At 35.1% G+C, this 21,659-nt stretch overlaps 1 protein-coding gene across 2 annotated transcripts in view; it reads right to left on the bottom strand.

The window, feature by feature from the left end:
• SRFBP1 (serum response factor binding protein 1) overlaps nucleotides 1-21,659 on the bottom strand; it is a 61,243-nt gene that overhangs the window by 17,700 nt on the left and 21,884 nt on the right. For both annotated transcript variants that reach the window (XM_003900032.5, XM_021939620.2), the window contains exon 4: nucleotides 10,527-10,598. In XM_003900032.5, coding sequence (XP_003900081.1) covers nucleotides 10,527-10,598 — 72 coding nt within the window. The remainder of the gene's footprint in view (nucleotides 1-10,526; nucleotides 10,599-21,659) is intronic.

Raw genomic sequence — 21,659 nt, 5'->3', positions numbered from 1 at the left:
AAATGAGGAAATTGTATACATCAAAAGACACTATTAACAAAGTAAAAGGAAGCCAAATAATAAAGGCAGCTATTTCCAACCTGACAAAGAGTTCACTCCAAAATATCTGAAGAACTCGTATAAATCATTAAGAAAACAAACCAATTAAATATTAAAAAAAAGATAAAACCAGGCACTATACAAAAGTGGATATGCATATGACCAAACAAAATGATGACATGTCAATGGAAAAATGCAAATTAAATTTAGGTATTATACATGCACTAGGATATCTAAAATGAAAAAGACTAGCAATACAATCTTAACTAGAACTCTCATATACTGAAGGTGGGAGTATACATTAGTACATTTACTTTGGAAAACCAGCGTATCTCCTAAATTGAACATACGTGTGATACTGTTATAGAATAAAGAAATATATATTTGGTGTTTATCTTGGTTCCTGGCCAGAGCTCCCAAAACTCATGTCATTTCATAAGCAATAAGAAAATAAAGGTGAAAGGAGCATATTTTGTTATAATATTTTATTTTTGGTCCTAGTTTCTGAAATATGCCATGTTCCATAACCAAGTAACTCCACTTTCAGGTATATTCCCCAAAAGAAACGTGTAACAATGTTCATAGGGATGGATGTCAGCAAGATGGCAGAACAGGACTTTCTAGGGCTCATACCTGCACAGAAACATCAATTTGAATGACTATCTACACAAAAAAATACCTTTATAAGAGCTAACGAAAACAGATGAGAGATTACAGCACCTAGGTATAGCACAGAAATAAGAAAAAAAGAAAAACAACAACAACAAAAAGACATTGGAAAGAGTAGGAAGAACAGTTTTACACTACTCAAATCACCCTTCCCCAACCCCAGGCAGCAAACCATGGTGAGAAATACTTTCCATGTGGTGATGGGAGGGAGAGGTGAGCACTATACTTTGCCTGGGAACCCAAAACACAACCTACTCCAGTAAAACCAGCACCAGGAAGGCCGTCACCGGCCCAGACTCCACGCTGGTAATCAACGACTGAGACTCCAGGCTCACCCCAGTGCTAGGTTGAATGCCGCAGTCCCAGGCTCTAGGCCTACACAGCAAATTGTGTCTCTCGGTTGTCCCAAGACAGGCCAATATCAGTGGCCCCAGGTTCAGAACTGACCTCTGCAGAGGATGATCCCCACAGTCCCAGGCTTTGGGCCAGCCCTAGGTTTCAGGGCAGCCCAGTATCAGGCTAGCACTTGTGGTCTCAGCATTTAGGTCACCTTCTGTCAGACCTGTCAGATCCCAGGCTCCAGGCTGGTACATTCAGACAAAGCCTCCATGCCTGCCTTGGCACCAGGCAGGATCCTACAAACCCCAGGGTCCAGGTCGGCCTCAGTCGCTTCAGGATATATACTGACCTCAGTACCGAGGTGGTTCTTGTAACTCCAGGCTTCAAGCCCACTCAAGCACCAGGCCAGGCCCTGTGACTGAGGATACAGACCTATGCAGCACTAAGTCTGCCCCTGTGGCCCCAGGTTTCAGACCTGCCCCATGACCAGGTTGGCACCCTTGGACACAAACACCAGGCAGGCACGTGCAGACAGAGGCTTCAGACCTGCCCAGTGCCAGGCTAAGTCCCAAGGCCCCACTCTCCAGGTTGGCCTCTGATGCCCCATTCTCCAGCAGACCCAGGGTCCAGGTCTGTCCCAGAAGACTCCCACTGGACCAGCCAACACAGACCCAGGGTGCAGGACCACTCCTGTCTACACAGGTCCCAGGCCTGCCCCGAGGCTGTAGGATACAGGCCAGCTTTTGTCGACCTAGACTCTAAACCAGCACTTGCACATCAGCTTCTAAGGCTGGCACCAACAGACAGAGGATCCAGGCTGGTCCCCATGGCCCCAGGATCCAGACCAGTCCCAGTGATTCCAGGCACCATGCCAGCACCAGCAACATTAAGTTTAGACTAGCCCTGTGGACCTATGCTCCATGCTGGCCTTGATACCCAGCCAGCCCCCATGGTTCCAGGCTCCAGAGGATCCAGAGTCCAGGCCTACTCCAGTAGACCCAGGGTCCAGGTCCACCTCAGCATTCACAGTTTCAGGCTGAATGCCAAGGACTGAGGCCCCAAGACCACCCGTGTAGACTATGTCTTCAGCCCAGCCCTTATTGATCCAGTCTTCAGGCCCTATCACATGAACCCAGATGCCAGGCCAGCCCACATGGTGACCTGGTCACCAGGCCGGCTTGCCCAAGGATTCCAGCAGCAAACCTGCCCTCAAATCACACCAGACACCCTGCCCAAAATCTCTGGATGTGCTGACTGGAGAAGGGTTCTCCCAGACAAAGCGAGTATGCAAACACTAGAATAAGTCCCTACTTCTGTAAATATGCAAAAATCAACATAAGGCAACAAGAGACAGAAAAAACCTAAGAGATACAACACTACAAAAATAACAGAATAATATCCTAGTAGCTGACCCCAAATAAATGAAGATCTAGAACAGAATGACAAAGAATTCAAATAATTATTTTCAGAAAGCTTACAGAACTTCAAAATATATACAGAAACAAATTAGTAATATAAAGAAAACAATAAAATACCAAAATGAGAAAATTAACAGAATGACTAAAATTACTATTTGAAAAATTTAAATTCTGGAGGTGAAAAATACACTGAAATAAAAATTTAATGGAGAACATCAACAGCAGAACTGATCAAACAGAAGAATCTGTGAACCTGAAGATAGGTTATGTGAAAATATATAGTCAGAGGAGAAATTAAAGAATGAAAATGAATGAATTAAATTTATGAGATTTATGGAACAGCATCAAAAGAACAAATGTTTGAATTACAGGAGTTTGTGAAGGGGAAGAGAAAAACAAAGGGGTAGAATGCTTACATAAAGAAATAACATCAGAAAAAATTTCAAATGTGAGGAAAGACATAAATATCTAGGTACAGGAAGGTCAAAGGTCTCCAATCAGATTCAATCCAAAGAAGACTACACTCAGGCACATAATCAAATTGTCAAAAATCAAGGACAAAGAAAACATCTTGAAAGTAGCAAGAGAAAAGAAGCAAATAACATGTAAGAGAGTTCAAATAAGACGAGCAGCAAATTTCTCAGTAAAGGCCTACCTGATAAGCCAGGAGAGAGTGGGATGATTTATTCAAAGTGTTGATGGAAAAACAAACAAACAAACAAAACTGCCAATGAAGAATACTGTACTTGGCAAAGTTGTCTTTCAGAAAAGAAGAGAAATAAAAACTTTCTCAGACGAAAGCTGAGAGAGCTCATTACCACCAGACCTGTCTTACAAGAAGAAACGATAAAGGGAGTTTTTTGAGTTGAAAGAAAAGAACACTACTTTTAACACTAAAATATATGATAAAACTCACTGCTAAAATAAGTACATAGTCAAATTTAGAATCTACTAATACTCTAAATGGGGGTGTGCAAATCACTTGTATCTTTAATATAAAGATGAAAGGACAAAACTATTAAAATATTGTTAGCTACAATAGTTTGTTAAAGAATACACATGTAAATTATAACACCAAAATGCAGCGGAAGGAGGAATAAAAGTATAGAGTTTTAAAATATGATCAAAGTAGCCACTAGTGAAAATCACTTAATGAGAAACACAGCAAGAGAGAAAGAAAGGAACAAAGGAGCTACAAAACAGCCAGAAAACAATTAGCAAAATGGCAGTAGTAAATCCATATGCAGAAATAATTACTTTGAATGTCAAAAGATTAAATTCTCCAATCATAACACATAGTGGCTGAATGAATTTAAAAAACAAAAAACAAACAAACAAAAAATAAGACCCAACTATATGCTGCCTATAAGAGACTTATTTTATCTGTAAGGACACATAGACTAAAAGTGAAGAAACGAAGCAAGGATATTCCATGCAAAGAGTAAGAGTAATTATACTTAGTTAAAAAAGACAAAATCAAAAACTGTATGATGAGACAAGGGTCATTACATAAACAAAGAGGTCAATTCATCAGACAGATATAACAGTTGTAAATATATAAGCACCCTGTATCAGGACCCAAATATATAAAGCAAATATTAACAGAGCTGAAGGGAGAGACAGATTGTAATACAATAATAACAGAGGATTTCAATACTCCACTTTCAGCAATGCACAGGTCATCGAGGCAGAAAATCAATAAGGAAACATCAGGCTAATAGTACACCTTAGACTGTATAGACCTAATAGACATCTACAGAACATTTCATCCAACTGCAACAGAAAACTTCTTCTCAATAACACAAGGAACATTCTCCCAAACAGATGATATGCTGGGCCACAAAATTAGGCCCAACACATTTAAGAAAACAGAAAACATACCAGGTATCTTTTCTGACCACAATGATATAAAACTAAAAATCAGTAACAGAAGGAATTTTTGAAAAATTCACTCGTACATGAAAATTAAACAACATGTTCCTGTACAACTAATAAGTCAAAGAAGAAATTGAAGGGAAAATTAAAAAGTATCTTGAGACAAATGAAAATGCAAACACAACATACCAAAACTTACGGGACACAGCAAAAACAGTTCTAAGAGAGAAGTTCATAACAATAAATGCCTACATCAAAAAAGATCTCAAATAAATAACTTAAAGTTATACTTCAAAGAATTAGAAAAATAAGAACAAACTAAACCCAAAGTGAGCAGAAGAAAATAAATAATAAAGATTAGAGCAGAAACAGATGAAAGAGACATGAGAAAAACAAGAGAGATCAACAAAACCAGAGATGGTTTCCTGAAGATATAAAACTACAAACCTATATAGCTAGACTAAAAAAATGAGAAGACTCAAATAAATAAAATGAGAAATGAAAGAGGAAATATTACAACTGATAACCACAGAAACACCAATGATACCGACCAAAAGAACAGAATAGAGACACCAGAAATAAATCCACGCATTTACGGCCAACTGATTTTCGTCAAAGCTTCCAAGAACATACAATAAGGAAAAGACAGTCTCTTCAATAAACAGTATTAGGACAACTGGATATCCACATGAAAAAAAAAAAAAATTAGACCACTATGTCACACCATACACAAACCTCAACTCAAAATGGATTAAAGGCTAAAATGTAAGGCTGGAAATTATAAAACTGCTAGATGAAAACATAAAATATACGCAAACTATATATCTGGTAAGAGTCTAATATCCACAATACTAAAGGAACCCAAGAAACTCACTAGCAAATTAGCCGGGTGTGGTGGCGCATGACTGTAGTCCCAGCTACACTTGCTACACCAGCACTAGAACACCAGCCTCTAGGCTGGCACCTCCCACCTTGGGAGGCTGAGGTGGGAGGATCGCTTGAATTCGGGAGGTGGAGGTGGCAGTGAGCTGAGATCCTGCCACTGCACTCCAGTGTGGGTGACACAGCGAGACCCTGTCTCAAATAAAACATAAAAATAAAAATAAACAAACAAAAAGAAACTCACTAGCAAGTAAATAACTCAATTAAAAATGGGCAAAGGACCTAAATAAACATTTCCCAAAAGGACACATTCAAATGGCCAATAGATACATAAAAAATGTTCAATATCACTAATCATTAAGGAAATGCAAATTAAAACCATAATGAGATATCACCTCTAACCCATAAGAATGGCTATTACAAAAAAGCCTGAAGATAACAAGTGATGGAGAGGATGTGGAGAAAAGGGAACCCTTGTACATTGTTGGATGGCAATGTAAATTAATACCACCATTATGAGGAACAGTATGAGGTTCTAAAACAAAATAAAAAATAGAACTACCATAAGATTCAGCAATCCCATTACTGGGTATGAGTATATATCCAAAGGAAAGGAAATCAGTATGCTAAAGACATATATGGCAAAAAAACAATTATATATTTTGACATCTCAACAAAATTAAAAACAAATATATTGTGCCATATTTTTATTTAATTAGCACTATTCTGTTCAACATGTCATTATTTTGTCTCAGTAAGACCTGAGCACAAATTTAAAATCATTTTAGGGCTAACATTTTTCTTCTCTCTCTCTCTCTCTTTTTTTTTTTTTTTTCTGAGACACAGTCTCACTCTTTCACCCATGCTGGAGTACAGTGGCATGACCACAGCTCACTAAGGCCTCGACCTCCCAGGCTCATGTGATTCTCCCAATGTAGCCTCCTGAGTAGTTAAGACTACAGTTGTGTGTCACCACGCCCAGCTTATTTTTTGGATTTTTTTTTGTAGAGATGGGGTTTCACCAAGTTGCCCAGGCTAGTCCTGAACTCCTGGGCTTAAGTGATCCACCTGTTCTGGCCTCCTTTGGGAGCAAAGCACTGGGACTACAGGCTGAGCTGCCATGCTAAGCCTTTCTTCTCTTTATGAATGAATTACATGGAATAAAAATACTGCAAAATTGCACTCATAACTTTTGTGTTGCTTTTCTGACAAGGACAGTTTTTCTTGCCATAAAATGCCTTAAAATTTAAAATGACTAATATCAATTAATTGTAGAGAAATGATGCTACATAAATGTAGCATCAGTGCTTTTTTTCTTAAGGCTGGGAAAAAACCTTAACATCATACAGTTCAAATAACTTTTCAATCTTTGGATTTTCCCTGAAAAATATTCTCAACACTTTGAGATTCTAATATTCAACAATTTCTTACATCTCTATGAGTACTATTAATAATTACTGCCATGAACTATTAATGATGCCAGTGGATTGATGATTCTTCCTTAGGTATGATGGAGAGGAAGAAAAGTAAAAACTATGCAGTATCTGTTCTAAATATCCTTTCACAATACATAATGCTAAATCTAAATCTAATCAGGACCTCAAACAAAAGTCTTTGGTAAGAATTTAGTTTCTGAAGTTGTACTATATTTAAAAATTCAAAGAGTAAGCCCATTACATGGATTCCACAGCAATCCTGAAGAAAAGTAAACATAGGAAAATCCAGTATTTGTCATAATTAATGATGAAACATCAGATTATACAGAAGAATGAATTAGAATGAAATCCAGATCAAAAGCTTGTTATGTTAATGAAACCTTCAGAAGACACAGATTTACATTCTTGTTCAGTTAACTAGCTGATTGTACTGATCTGGACAAACTAATCTCCATGAGCTCTAGTTTCTACCTTATACAATGGGGTTGTAATTCTCTCCCGATCAAAACTCCTCCACTAGAGTTGCAAATATTAAAAATTAAATGTGATTGTATCTAACACACTTTAGTGAAAACTATAGCACTGAATATATGTTGCATTTAATAAATAATTCAAATTTAAAGACAAATCAATCTGTAATATAAGAATGAGTATTTTCAAATCTTTTTCTTACACACATCTTATAGTTAGTTACAAGTATAAACTCTCCTTTAGAAATAAACTCTGTGGTTAAGATTATCTCTTATCTTTTCTTGTAGCGTCCTTAGCAATGTTTTTAAGATACCAAAGGATGACTTGGCTTCTTAACTGCCAGCCCCAATCCCTACAGCAGCTGTTTTCATGTATTTAATATACAACACTTAGTGTGGGGTAAAATTTTTAACAAAAGGTTCTGAGAGAAATAAAAGTTTTGAAATCATGGCCCTAAATCATCTAGCATGCTGATTTGCACATAAACATCCACTGAATGAGTATATAGATACCAACCTGTTATAGCAAAATTTCCAACAGTTTGAGAGATCTTAACATTACACAAACTTTTATTCATTTTACTCAAGTAGTTATGATTAGAAACTTTTATATAATTATCATAGTATATTATAAAGTATGCTCTGATTTATTACATTTGAATTATCCCATCACTTTTTGAGAATAGTGATTCACAAAAGCAAAACTTTATGGAGGTTTAGAAATAAGAGAAAAACTTAAGAGCTTGGAGGAGGGACCTTTAATGGTGATCTCACTGAAGTATTTTATTGATGAAAAACATGACATCCAGAGTCAGTGTATGTCAATTTTTTCTATTCAAGTCCCCTGAAGGCAGAAAGAATGATAATGTATCCTCTGGGAACAGACAGCTCAAGGTTACACTCTAGACAACCCAAAATTTGGTAGTCTTATAATTTATCATAAAAATTAATGCAAAATTTAGATTTCTGGTTTCTTTTCTAAAATTCAGATGTTGAGACTTGTGAATTTCTGGTTCCTATCTGGAGAGTTAGAGAACCAGAAAGAGCCAAAAAAAAAAAAAAAAAAAAAAAAGGATGGACAAATAGCAAATTCACATTGAACCAGTTAGACTGAACATCTTATACTCAGTTTGGAGTGAGACGAGGTGGGGCATTATATACAGAGGATCAAAGATAAGAATTATGGCAGACATTTACAAAATTAAAGAAGCTAGATGACAAAGTGCAGAAAGACAAGAACTATCAACACAGAATTCTACACTTAGTAAAAATATTTTTTAAAATAAAGGACAAACAGAAACTTTCTTGCCAAAAAATTGTAGAAACTAGACCTACTCTTCAAGATATTTTGAGTCTTCAGGAAAAACAAATACACCAGCAGAAAACCTGGATTTAAACAAGGAAATAAAGAGCAATCAAAACTGAATAAATGAAAGTAAAAAAATGATTTACTCTTATGTTTAATTATTTCTAAACTGAATGGTTCAAATGTTCAAAGCAAAAATAGGAAAATCTATTATATGCTTATAGCATATGTAAAATGTTTAACAACAATGGCACAATAGAAGGCATAAAGTAATTGGCATTTACTGTTCTTAGATCATTATACTACATATAAAGCAGTATAAAATTATGTGAAAGCAGATTTTGGTTAATTAAAAGTGTATATTATAAACTGTAGAGTGAACACTAAAAAACAATAATAAAATATGTACATGTAATAAATAGGTCAACGGAAGAGATAAGATGCTCAATTAACTAACAGGAGATCAAAAAAAGAAGAAAAACAAAGCAAAAAGATATGAAGCAAATAGAAAACAACTGCTAACTGGTAGATTTTAATCCAACCACATCAATAATCACATTGAAGAGAAATGGCCTAAAGATACCACTTAAAAGAGAGATTATCAGATTGGATAAAAAGCATGATCCAAACATATGCTATTGATTTTAAAAAAAATCACCTTAAGTACACAGACATATGCAGCTTAAAAGTAAAATGATGGAGAAAGGTACTGAATGTAAACACTAACCAAAAGAAAGCTAAAGCAGTGATATAAACTTCGGACAAGATGGACTTTAGCACAATAAACATTATCGGGGTTAAGGAGGGCCATTACGTAATGATAAAGGATCAGTGCCCCAAGAGCATAAATCCTAAAAGTTTACATACCTAACATACATGTTTCAAAATGCTTAAGGCAAAGAGTGACAAGATTGAAAGATCAAATAGGGAAACTGATATTCATAGTTGGAGGTTCCAACACACCTCTTAACAAAGTAGGCAGAAAGAAACAGCAAAAATATGGATAATCTGAATACCATCAGCCAATTTGACTTAACATTTACAGATACCCCAACAGAATATATGCTGTCTTCAAGTGCACATGAAATATTTACCAAGATATGCTATAATCTGGACTATAACAAAAGTACAACATTCAAAGGAACAGAAATCACAAAATGTATGTTCACGGATCATAAAAGAACTAAATAAACAAAAAATAGCAAAAAGATACCGGAAAACCCGTTCGGAAATTAGGCAACACATTTCAAATTAAACCATGAGTCAAAGAGGGTTCAAGGGAAATTTAAAACATTTTAAACTAAGACAACAAAACAGCCTATGAAAATTTATGAGATGCAGCTAAAGTATTGCTTACAGATAAATGAATAGTATTAAATGCTTTTATTAGAAAAGGTCTAAAACCAGTAATTTAAGCTTCCACTTTAAGAAACCAGAAAAAAAAAACATAAATCAAGAAGATGGAAAGAATATAGAGTGGAACAAAAATCAATGAAAGTAAAAACAAACACAATATAGAAAAATCAATCAATACAAAATCTGTTCTCAAGTGGAACAACGTGGGTACAAATCATAAAAGGGAATTACTAAGGAAGAAGCAGGAGTGGAAAATCCAAAGAGCGGAAGATGTAGAAAAATATAATGATGATATCACCTAAGAGTGGTGTGTTCTTAATTACCTCATTTAATTCTTTTTGGGTTCCAGTTTCCTCATTTGTATAAAGAGGGTGAAAAAACATCTTTCAAAGGGCAAATGTACAGATTAAATGAGATATTCATAAAAAATACTTGGAAAAATAATAAAGAATCTTAGTTCTAAGTAGTATGATCAACAGACTAATTTTTATATAATGCATGAAATGTCATATTAAGTTCAACATACCTTTAAGGACCTCGAAGGTATGATATTACAGCAAAACAAAATTTATAAATTAGCATAAAAATTTTTTTTTGGTGGCAGTAATGGGGTTCATTTAGGAAAAGTAATTACAAACTAATAGCATGGCTCCTTGGTAAGTTTTCTCTTCAAGAACAAAGTAAGAAATATAAATGAGAAACTTCATAAGACAAATATAATCCACTGCAGATATACCTTTTTGCAGATTTTTTCAAAGTTGATATCATCACCAAGAGCAGATTTAGTTACTATATCAGGTTTCAATTCCTGCGAAAGAATAAAACAAATTTTAGTTACGTGTCTATCTTTAAATTAATCACTATTATTAAGTTCCTTTCTATGTCTTAAGAAACTTAATATTAAATAACATCTTAATTTTGAGAAAGGAATTAACTCCCACCACAGTAAGATATTATCATGCTACTAAAATAGCCACAGCAAAATGACTTTAAGGGCAAATCTTTCTGAGAACAACATACAAGGCAAGTAAGAAGCAGTATTTTCAAGGAACTCCATACAAACAACTCTAATCTTAGGATTTTATACCCAGTCAAGCAGCTCTTCAAATATCTAATGTATAGAAAAACAGTTTTGAACTGCAAGAATTCAGGAAATATTATATATATGTGCCTCTTCGGAGGAATCTTCTAGAAGCCAGCAAAAGATAACTTTGATAAAATAATTGATGTTGAGTACTGTATCTATTTGTAGAGCTATGACTAAAATAAGTGTGGGGGTATAGGAGAAAGAACAGTAGGTAGGCTTTATATGTTTTGATTAAGCAAGAAAAACTACAACTAGAAAAAGTAGAGATGGGGAAAGAATAAGATTACTGACTACCATCTAGGTCGGGTAAACAGGAGTTGAAGGATACTGTTCAAAATGAACAGAGTAGAAAATAAAAGATACATGAGAAAATGGAAAAGTATAGGCAATATGAGATATAAATACGTCATCCATGGAAAGAAAATACAGACTTCTTCTAAATACCAAAATAATTTTTAAAAAATCTTTGACAAAGAAGACACATTAAGTAGAGAAATAAACGGTAAATACAACATAGAATATTCAGTAATTAGAATATAAAATATGACAGAGTTGAAAGGAAACATCAGGAATATAACGGAATGTGAATTAGTATAATGTACCTATTAGAAGAAAAATATTGTCAAACTGAATCACAAAGCAAAACCTAACTCTATACTGTATATAATAAAGACAAAGAACACAGTATTTAAAAAGGCTCAAAGATATAGTAGGCAAACAGGAAAAATTAGAAAGCAGGTGCTGAGACTGTGTTTCAGACAAAGCTGAGGCAAAGAAAACAAAATTAAGACAGAAGATAACATTTATGACTATGCGTCAAATAAAACACAACTATTACATAAAGCAGAAACTTCATGAAATAAAGGAAATAGAAATACTATTTATTAGCTCAAGACTCTGACACACAACTTCCAGTCAAGAAAGAACAAAATAGGGAAATAAAATTACAAGATCTTAAAAACAATTGTATCTTCTTCTCAAGAACACATGGAATATTGATAAAAATTATCATTAAGTCAAAGAAAGTATAGCAACAGTAAGCTCCATCAAGTAAAATACTATATATATATATATATATATATATATATATATATATTTTTTTTTTTTTAGACGGAGTCTTGCTCTGTCGCCCGGGCTGGTTTTTTGTATTTTTTAGTGGAGACGGAGTTTCACCATGTTAGCCAGGATGGTCTCGATCTCCTGACTTCGTGATCCGCCCGTCTCGGCCTCCCAAAGTGCTGGGATTACAGGCTTGAGCCACCGTGCCCGGCCCAAGTAAAATACTATAAGCAACATTATCTGATCACAATGAAAAAGTAGAAATGAAAGAAAATCAACTAATCAACAAAGGAAAAATTTTAAAAGGCCTTTCCATCTGGAATTAAAACAATAAATAAATAAAACCATCTCAACTAAACAAGTCTTGAGAAAGGGGAAATATAAACAGATACGTCAGAATTTGTAACAACAAGAAAATACTACGTACCAAAATTTACGAAAAGCATTTAAAGTGGTTATTAGCCTTAAAACAACTGCATTGGTAAATAAAAATAATGAAAGTAAGTGAATTAAATTACACAACTAAAAGTAACCGAAATTACCTCTGTCAATTCCTCATTTAACAAGTGAAAAGTAAGACTCAAATCATGTGATTTGTCCAAGGTCCTATAACTAGGTGGTAGAAAGACTGATCTTAACTAGTATCTTTATTAGATCATCATCTTTCTGGTCTACTGCCTCTATGATAAATTTAAAAAATCTCTACCATGTTTAAAAGCATTCACGAAAAACTAACAAAAAACGAGTTTATATTTCACGGTTTGTGGTGATGTCATATGATCCTTTAACCAAGACCATCAGAATCTTCTAGGTATGAGAAACACAGGTTTTAAAATGAAGCATGATTTATATGAGCTAAGTGTTATTATAACCCTTTCAGCAGAAGGGAATATATACATATGTTTTTTAATAAATGTGAGGCACTGAGCAACCCAAGCGAGTAATTTTGGCAACTTTTGTGGTCTTTCAGAAATATTTCAAGGAGAATGATGTGAAGGTTCAAAATAAACAAAATATATTTAAAAGACATACAGAAAGTGAAGTTGATATGAATTTACTCAGGTTGGGTATATTTAAAGAAATACGTTTGCCACTAAGGCTGTTAATTTGTTGGAGTAATTATTAGCAATACCCAATGTCAAGATTTGAAAGCTAACAAGTTAGCCAAATACATACTGTATGACAGATGTTGGTAGAAGACACAAGGCTCCTGGGTCAGAGACATACGGCAGTTTATTACTCATAGCAATAGCAGGAGCCAGAGTATCAAAATTTTTAAAAAGCTCATTCACTGTTTTACTTTTTTTTCCCCAGAAACCCAAAGCCCCAGATACATGGTAGATATTAAACTTAAGACATTAAAAAATCCATGTAATAAAAACTACAGGGAGTCGTTTAGGAATACAATACCCCTAAAATGGGCTAATAAGTGGAAAACATATTAGTTGATTGAGAAAGGGAAAACCATTTGTAGCTCTAGTAGCATGATACGCAAACACAAAGCATGATTACAATAACCTCTACTTTTAGAACCTAAGTAGTGATTAATTACACACCGTGTGCTAGGCTGAATAGCTCCTGGAAGACGTCCATGTCCTAATCCCCAGAGCCTATGAATACATTATTTCACATGGCAGAAAGGACTTTGCTGATGTAATTAAGAATTTTTAAGATGGGGTTATTATCCTGGATTATCCAGGTAAGTCAAATGTAATCACAATCTTCCTTACAAGAGGGTAGCAGAAAGGTCAAAGAGAAGGAGATGCAGAGAAAACAAACAAACAAAAACATAAGTGTGGGAAATGGGGGAGGTGGAGGGGGAAGAGAGAGAAGGAAGAGAAGATGCTATGCTGCTTGCCTTGAAGATGGAGAAAGACGCCATGAGTCAGGGAATGCAGGTGGCCTATAGAAGCTGAAAAGGCAGGAAAATTTCTCCCCTAGAGACTACAAAGAGAATATAGCCCCACTGAAAGCCTACAGAAATAATACAGTCCTGTTACCGTTAGGACTTCTAACCTTCAGCACTGTAAGACAATACATTTGTGTTGTTTTATGCCACTAAATTTGTCATAATTTGATACAGAGGCACTAGGAAATTAAGGTATTTTCTATCTCCTACCAATCTTTGTATTATAAAATAATTCATTATACCGTATTATTTGGACAAACACTATATGCCATAAATAATAATTAAATATTTACCTTAAAACTAAGCAAAATATAGATGTATTTGGATGGCTTAAACTTTTTGTCTTATACCATTTATACTTCAGTATTTTGGATCAACTCGTTTATTACCTTAGTTTTAAATACAGCTCTTTGTGTCATTAAAAGGGAATACTATCTCCTAAAACATGGTTCACATAAAATGTAAAAATTGTGTTTAGCAAATATGGATGGACAGGAAAGCTGTGCTATAACTGGAATTGTCAGGTACTCTTTTAAGTAAACAATGAGAAACTAAGACTTTTTAAAGACACACAAAAACTGCAATAAATGATATATTATGAAGTTATTCTTATTCAGAAGAAATCAGGTACTGACTTTCAGAGTGAGGCTCCTTTTGATGTACTATTACAATTGCACAGATAGCACCTTAAATATTAGTGTTCCTACTAAAAGATTAGAGAAAATTTCACACACAGCTTTTCTGAATCCTCCTAAGAGTCTGCTGTGAAGTCTGCTTGGGAAGTTCATACTAAATTGTGAGGACTAGCAAATTATTTCTCTAACTGCTCTGAAACCTAGATTTACATATATTTTAACTCAGAATATCCATTTTTTAAGGGAGAATTTTAAAAAACTTTTTTTTTTTTATCACTGTAGGACTGAATTTAACAGTGTCAATAATACATTATAATTTGGTCACAAAATACTTATGTTTTAAGAACATATAAATTACTTATCAAATTGATTATGGAAGCCAGTCATAGCAAAACTCAGTAGAATCTAGAAGATCAGTAATTAAAACTGGAGGAGACATGAAGAATTGAGTTTTCAAGATCTGACGTAATTAATTATTTACAAAGAATGCCTGGGAAGATGGATAACGTCCCTGGATTTGAGGTTGGGGTCCCTTATCTGACAATACATCAACTCTCTTCATTATAAATTGTTTTCTACACGTGCACTGGAAAGCAAGTAAGCCCTAATTTGGCAAAAAAGTAGCAAACTCTGAAAGACAAATGGTATGTAGAGGCTTAGGCACTAAAGAATCACTACAGCTTTCTGGCTAACTATTCAGAAGTGTACATATATTCTAACCAGCTTGCTGAGAACAATTCTGCTTCAAGTGAGAACATGGTTGGGCAATAAGACATGTAGTAAAAAAAAAAAAAAAAGCCGGGCGCGGTGGCTCAAGCCTGTAATCCCAGCACTTTGGGAGGCTGAGACGGGCGGATCACAAGGTCAGGAGATCGAGACCATCCTGGCTAACACGGTGAAACCCCGTCTCTACTAAAAAATACAAAAAACTAGCCGGGCGAGGTGGCGTGTGCCTGTGGTCCCAGCTACTCCGGAGGCTGAGGCGGGAGAATGGCGTAAACCCGGGAGGCGGAGCTTGCAGTGAGCTGAGATCCGGCCACTGCACTCCAGCCTGGGCGACAGAGCCAGACTCAGTCTCAAAAAAAAAAAAAAAAAAAAAAAAAAAATGCATTGAGGACATACATAAAACAAACAACTTATGCTTATAATAACCTTTGTTCTCCATATTCTTGACATAAAAATGGAATGAAGAGCCTAGAGTGTAAGTTCTTCAAGGGTAAGAATGGTGTCTTATTCGCTTTGACTGTCAGACTCAAGCACAATGACACATGTTGAACAGAACTGGACCAGTGTAGAAACATTTTAAATGTCTATTTCCTTTTTTCCCCAACTTTCATTTTAGATATAAGGGTACATGTACAGATTTGTTACATGGGAATATTGTGTGATGCTGAGGTTTGGAGTGCAGATCCCGTTCGTGCTGGGAGTGAGGGCAGTACCCCATTGGTAGTTTTTAAACCCAGCTTTCTCCCCACTGTGTAGTCCCCAGTGTCTATTGTTCCCATATTTAAGCCAATGGGTACTCAACAACTAGCTCCCACTTATAAGTGAGAACATGCAGTATTTGCTTTTCTCTTCCTCTGTTAATTTGCTTAAGAATACAGCCTGCAGCTCCATTCATGTTGCTGCAAAGGACACAATTTCCCTTTTTTTTTTTTTTTTAATGGCTGCACAGTATTCCATAGTATATATGGACCATTTTCTTTATTCAATCTACCACTGATGGGCACCTGCACTGATTCCATGTCTTTGCTATTGTAAGTAGTGCAGCTGTGAACATAGATGTCCATGTGTCTTTGGTAGAATGACTTACTTTTTTTGGGTATACACCCAGTAGTGGTATTCCTGGGTTGAATGGCAGCTCCGTTTTAAGTCTATTTCTTAGTGAGAAAAAAAAAAATCAGTTAAGTCTCTTATTAGCAAAAAGTCAAATCCAAGATTTGCCAAAAAATTTTCAGTTGCCAATCTAGGCTTTTTCTTTAGAGAAACAAAGTTGAAAGAGAGCAACTACTAGGGGAAAAAAAAAAAAAATCAGCCAAGAGGACTACTAGAGTGTTGCAAAGAAGAGTACTTACTGCTCATTTCTACATTACTCTGTTTTACTTATAATGGGAGAAGGTAAAGCACTACTTAAAGACTCACTGAAATATACAGATTTATAATTGTGAATGGTTGAGAAACTACATTAGGTAACAAGCCAGGCAGATCCCAGATACAACCTTGTTCTTTCTGAGGAAAGATTTCATGCCAAATGGAAAACTAAGATCCATTTCCAGACCCAGTAATAGACATTTTAGACAGAAGTTATATACCTATTCCAAGGACATTTTATATGTACTCAGCGTTTAAAGATCACCTAGTCCCTCACGCACCACACTTAATCCTGGTTAATAGCAGTTAAAATTGTGAAAGAAACTAGTTTGTGCTTATATGATACTGTTACACCATGTTCTTCCTAGTGCATATTGTTAATGCTAAGTAAGATGATTAACCAGACAGCATCACTTAGCTTTCCTTCATCTAAAACTAATTCCAGGCAGGGTGCAGTGGCTCACACCTGTAACCCCAGCACTTTGGGAGGCCGAGGTGGGCGGATCATGAGGTCAGGAGATCAAGACCATCATGGACAACGTGGTGAAACCCTGTCTCTACTAAAAAAAAAAAAATACAAAAATTAGCTGGGTGTGGCAGCGGTAATCCCAGCTACTCAGGAGACTGAGGCAGGATAATCGCTTGAACCCGGGAGGCGGAGGTTGCAGTGAGCCGAGATCATGCCACTGCAACCCAGCTGGCGACAGAGCTATACTCCATCTCAAACAAACAAGCAAACAAACAAATTCCAATGTCTTTTTTTTTTTTTTTTTTTCAGATAAATATAGTTCTCTTGAATTTAGATTTTTCTCTAAATTGAATATAACTGCAAATACTCTTCTGCTTTTTGGCTATATTCTGTTGTCAGTGATGATCAATTAAAAATTGTTTTAATTCCTTCCTAATTATGTTAAACTAATATTATTCATGTTTTCAACATTAAAGACATCATCCCCTAATAACCAGATCCATCAGAATTATTCCAGTTCTCTTATTCCACACAGTGCTAGATGCCACTTTTTGCTTTTACATAAAATATCAAACTAAGTCAAAATTAGGTAATCCCAATTTTGGTTATTTGGCTACAACCTTGTCTTTCTTCTTTCCAGGGACTTTGTTTGAACAATCTAATATAGTGACTCATAACCCTATAAGCAGTGTAGTGTTGCCTCTGGTTAAGTAGGGAAAGTAAACATTTGTAACCAAACTATTCTGTATTGTGCTGTGGGAAAGGAGATTGGGTAAATACAAAAAGCAACTTGGAGGCAAAAATCATGTTGACATTTTTAATTTCAAGAGAATCTTATCAGAGTCAGGCTTTTAACTTAATAAAATACAAAACACATTTGTATTTTCCAAAGTGTGATCAAAACTGGAATAGTATATTTAGGTTATAAGGGATTAATCCCCAATACAAAAAATTAGAAGGTACCAAGAAAAGTCTGAGTTCTAGATTTTTGGTCTATTTGAAAATGAGTCATTTCTCTGAAATAAAGAATCTGAAATAACTTGTGAGAGAGTGAGAGACATCAAAATCTTCATACTTTTCTATAGTTGAGAATTTCATTATGATTATCTTTCAGTGACAACAAAAACTTTATTTCCTAAATACTGTTCTGCTTTTTACATACAGTTCTAGATGAAACTTCAATAAAGTTATACTCTATCATCATATTGCCAATAGATTTTTTTTTCCAAATAAAATATCACTACCTTCTTCTTACACCTATTCCTTTGTTCTCTATGGAAACAAACTGCATCTCAATCTTCTGCCGCTAGGATTAGACAGCTCAGTGTCATGAGATATTGGGAGTCCCTTTACTATGCTTCTGTTATGCTCCTATCACCGTTTCTGCTTTCTCTCTGGTACTGTCAGTTGTATCTGTTCCCTCCATTGTATTACCATTATCCCACTCCTAGGTTCAAGACTTCTTTATGGATTGTGTGGATTATAATAGCCTAATTGCTCTTCCAGACTCCAGGATGAGTAACTCCAAGGGCCATTACATCACCATCCGGAATACAGAATGAAGTCAAACTTTCAGTTTGGTATTTAAATCCTTTCAGGACTTGGTCTCAATGTATCTTTCTGATCTAACTGCTCTAATTTTATAACACACTTCCATGTTTAACATTCAATTCTACATAGAATCACCTGAATAAATTTTCTACCTCAATATCTTTGTAATATTTTTGCTTTTTAAAATTTTGTCTTTAGAATGCCTTCTAACTGGCTACCTAACTTTCTCACTCCCTTTCCTTCCAATCAAAAACTATCCATGTTTTCGGTTTTGGTTTTTAAATACCACTAACAATGAAGCAGGACTTCTTAGAGAAATGGCTGATTACAGATATGAGGCAGAAAAAGTATAAACCCTGTGATAATTTCTTATGCCGGAAAAGGACAAAAGGAGTTCAAATTAGGGTCTCAAACAAGTTATGTAGGCTGGCTTAAAAGGGCTACCACTGGCTAAATTTGGGTGTCAAAAAGCATACTGACAGCAATGAATCACAACAAAAATATTGATCATATATTTGTTGTTCAGACTACAGCCCATTTGAGAATAAAATAAGGCACCATTAATAAACATGCTGGGCCATATGGTGAATGAACACCAAGACAATCCCAGGGAAATCTGGTTATATGATCACCCTAATTATAACACTTGTCAACACTTGCCATCTCCAAATGCTCTTTATTTTCTCTCCAACTCACTTCATTGGCTTTTATCCCAGTTACATCAATCCCATTATTTTAAGCCCGTGATGATCTCCACGCCGCTAAATCTAATGAATAAGTCTCAGTACTCCTCTTACTCAACATATCAGCAGCACTGTCCCCTTCTTGGCCTATCAATTTTTGTTAATTCTTCCTTTCTTCTTGATACTCTATCTTCATTTGACTTACGTCAGACCCATATTCTTGGTTAATTTTTCTTTGTCTCCTTTGCTAGTTCTTTCTGTTCTCTCTAACTTTAAGAATGGACCAGGACTCTGTCCTTGGTACTCTTCCTTTTACTATTATCTAATAATACCTCAGCGATTTCATCCAGTTTCATTATTTTAAATATCATATATATGTGAACATCTCCCCAAAATCTCCATCTGTAGCCAAGATAATTTCTCTGAACTCCAGACTTACATAACCAAGTATCTACTTCACATCATCATTCCTAATCCTTCCCACTCTGCTCTATTTCTTCCACAGTATATAATCTACTAACATGCTATACAATTAACTTATTTATTATGTTGTCTACCCTAATCCCCCAACTCCCCACAAAAATAAATTACAAAAGATCGGAAACCTTTCTCTACTCTTCTCAGGTATACCATAAGTGTCTAGAAAAGTACACCGCATTTGGTAAATGCTCAATAAGTGCTTGTTTAAAGAATGGATACTGAAGTTATTTTTACTTGTTAGGTAATATAAATTGTTACACTAAATATTTCAGTTATCACAGTATTAGATATAACATAAACCAGACAGGTCAGTAAACACTGCCACTGTGCAGGAACCATGGCAGAGTGTATTTAATAACTATGTCCTTCATTCAGGTTTATTATTTTCTATTACCTAGATTAAAAAAATACAGCAGTTAATCTTTACTCTTGATCATGTTGAGATGAGTTTAAATCACTATCTTCCCTTACACAGACTTCATGAATAGAAACTAATAATCTAAAAGCTTTGTATTTCTTGATTCTACAGATACTTCCTTTACAATGTAAAAAAGAAAAACAAAACCCAATACCAAAACAAAATAATGAAGCAATACAAATTTAAGTTTTTCACCCCACAATTTCTAAAGTTTCACTCAAGTTTTAAGACTCAGCTTCCTGTTACAGAAAGACTTCCTTGAATCTTCAAGCAGTGCTAAGTGTCCCTCCTCAAATACGTCTATCAGCATCTTTCAACACATCACAGTGAAGCTCTCTCCATTTTTCTAATTAGAATTTAAGCTTCTCAAAGGCAGGCACCATATTAATTTCTATATTTTTGTAAACTAGCCAAACATGGCGCACACAAAGTATAGACATAATATATTTTTGTTGAGCCAAAATAAAATGTTTTGGTCATGAGGATGGTTCTGAGATGAGATTATAAGTAAGTATTTGAACTTTTCTGGTAAAGTACCAGACTAAAAAATATCAAGTAAAACTTTTGTCTTTTAAATCCTACAGTGCTAACTGAAATAAAGAGAGCCACTTTAGCTTCTGGTCTAAAGTCACAATGCAATCTGTACAATGATAATGGATTGTGTGGTATAGCTGGTCTGGAAAATATCTCTGTTCTGGATCCCTCTGTCATTATGAAAAGTTTTAGTGTAACTTTTCATAATCGTATTGAAGGCAATGGTCATCTTAAATAACATTTCATTTATGCCATTTATATGGATTAAAAGACTATAGAAATTCAAATTCTTAAAAATTAAAGTGTACCATGGCTAGGAATGTTGATGTTGTATATTTTATTTACTCACCACAGCAAATAAGTGAAACAAAAATTATATACTGCTATAACCTCTTACACATCTTTTTATAGATGTGCCCATTTATATTTGAAACATGTCACAGAAACTTCACAGAAAGCCTTCTATGTGCAGAACACTGTGTAAAAAGGCAATCCAAACAGAGTTTCATGTTTGAAATAACATGCCAATAACCTGTCATAGTAACAAAAAGAAAGATGTGTTAATAACAGATTTCTAAAAACTGATTACCTAAGCACTGTGTGTATGAGGATGAAGTAAGCAGGGTAATTTTAAGTAAGTGGGGTAATTTCTGTTTAGCGCAGTTGGTGGGAACAATAAAAATATAACCAAATTACTAGAGGAGCTTTCTCCAATCACACAAAACCCCCATCCATTATGACATATGCCCTAAGGCATGAAGCCTTATGCATACATCCTCCATCTTTCCCAATAAAATCACTACTTTAGAGGTTGGTGAAAGCTGTGAAAATGATAGTCTGATTTTGCAGAAGTATGTGTGATGTGGTGGAAAATCCTGCCTTGTTATCAGGCAAAACTGTAGAAACTTAAAAAACAAGAATGTGTAATGTATAGGGAATATAATGTTGACTGT

Source organism: Papio anubis, chromosome 5, assembly GCF_008728515.1.
Source record: "Papio anubis isolate 15944 chromosome 5, Panubis1.0, whole genome shotgun sequence".
In the NCBI taxonomy this organism is placed as follows: Eukaryota; Metazoa; Chordata; class Mammalia; order Primates; family Cercopithecidae; genus Papio; species Papio anubis.
The sequence above is the reverse complement of the archived record's forward strand: the minus strand, read 5'-3'. Positions and strand labels throughout refer to the sequence as shown.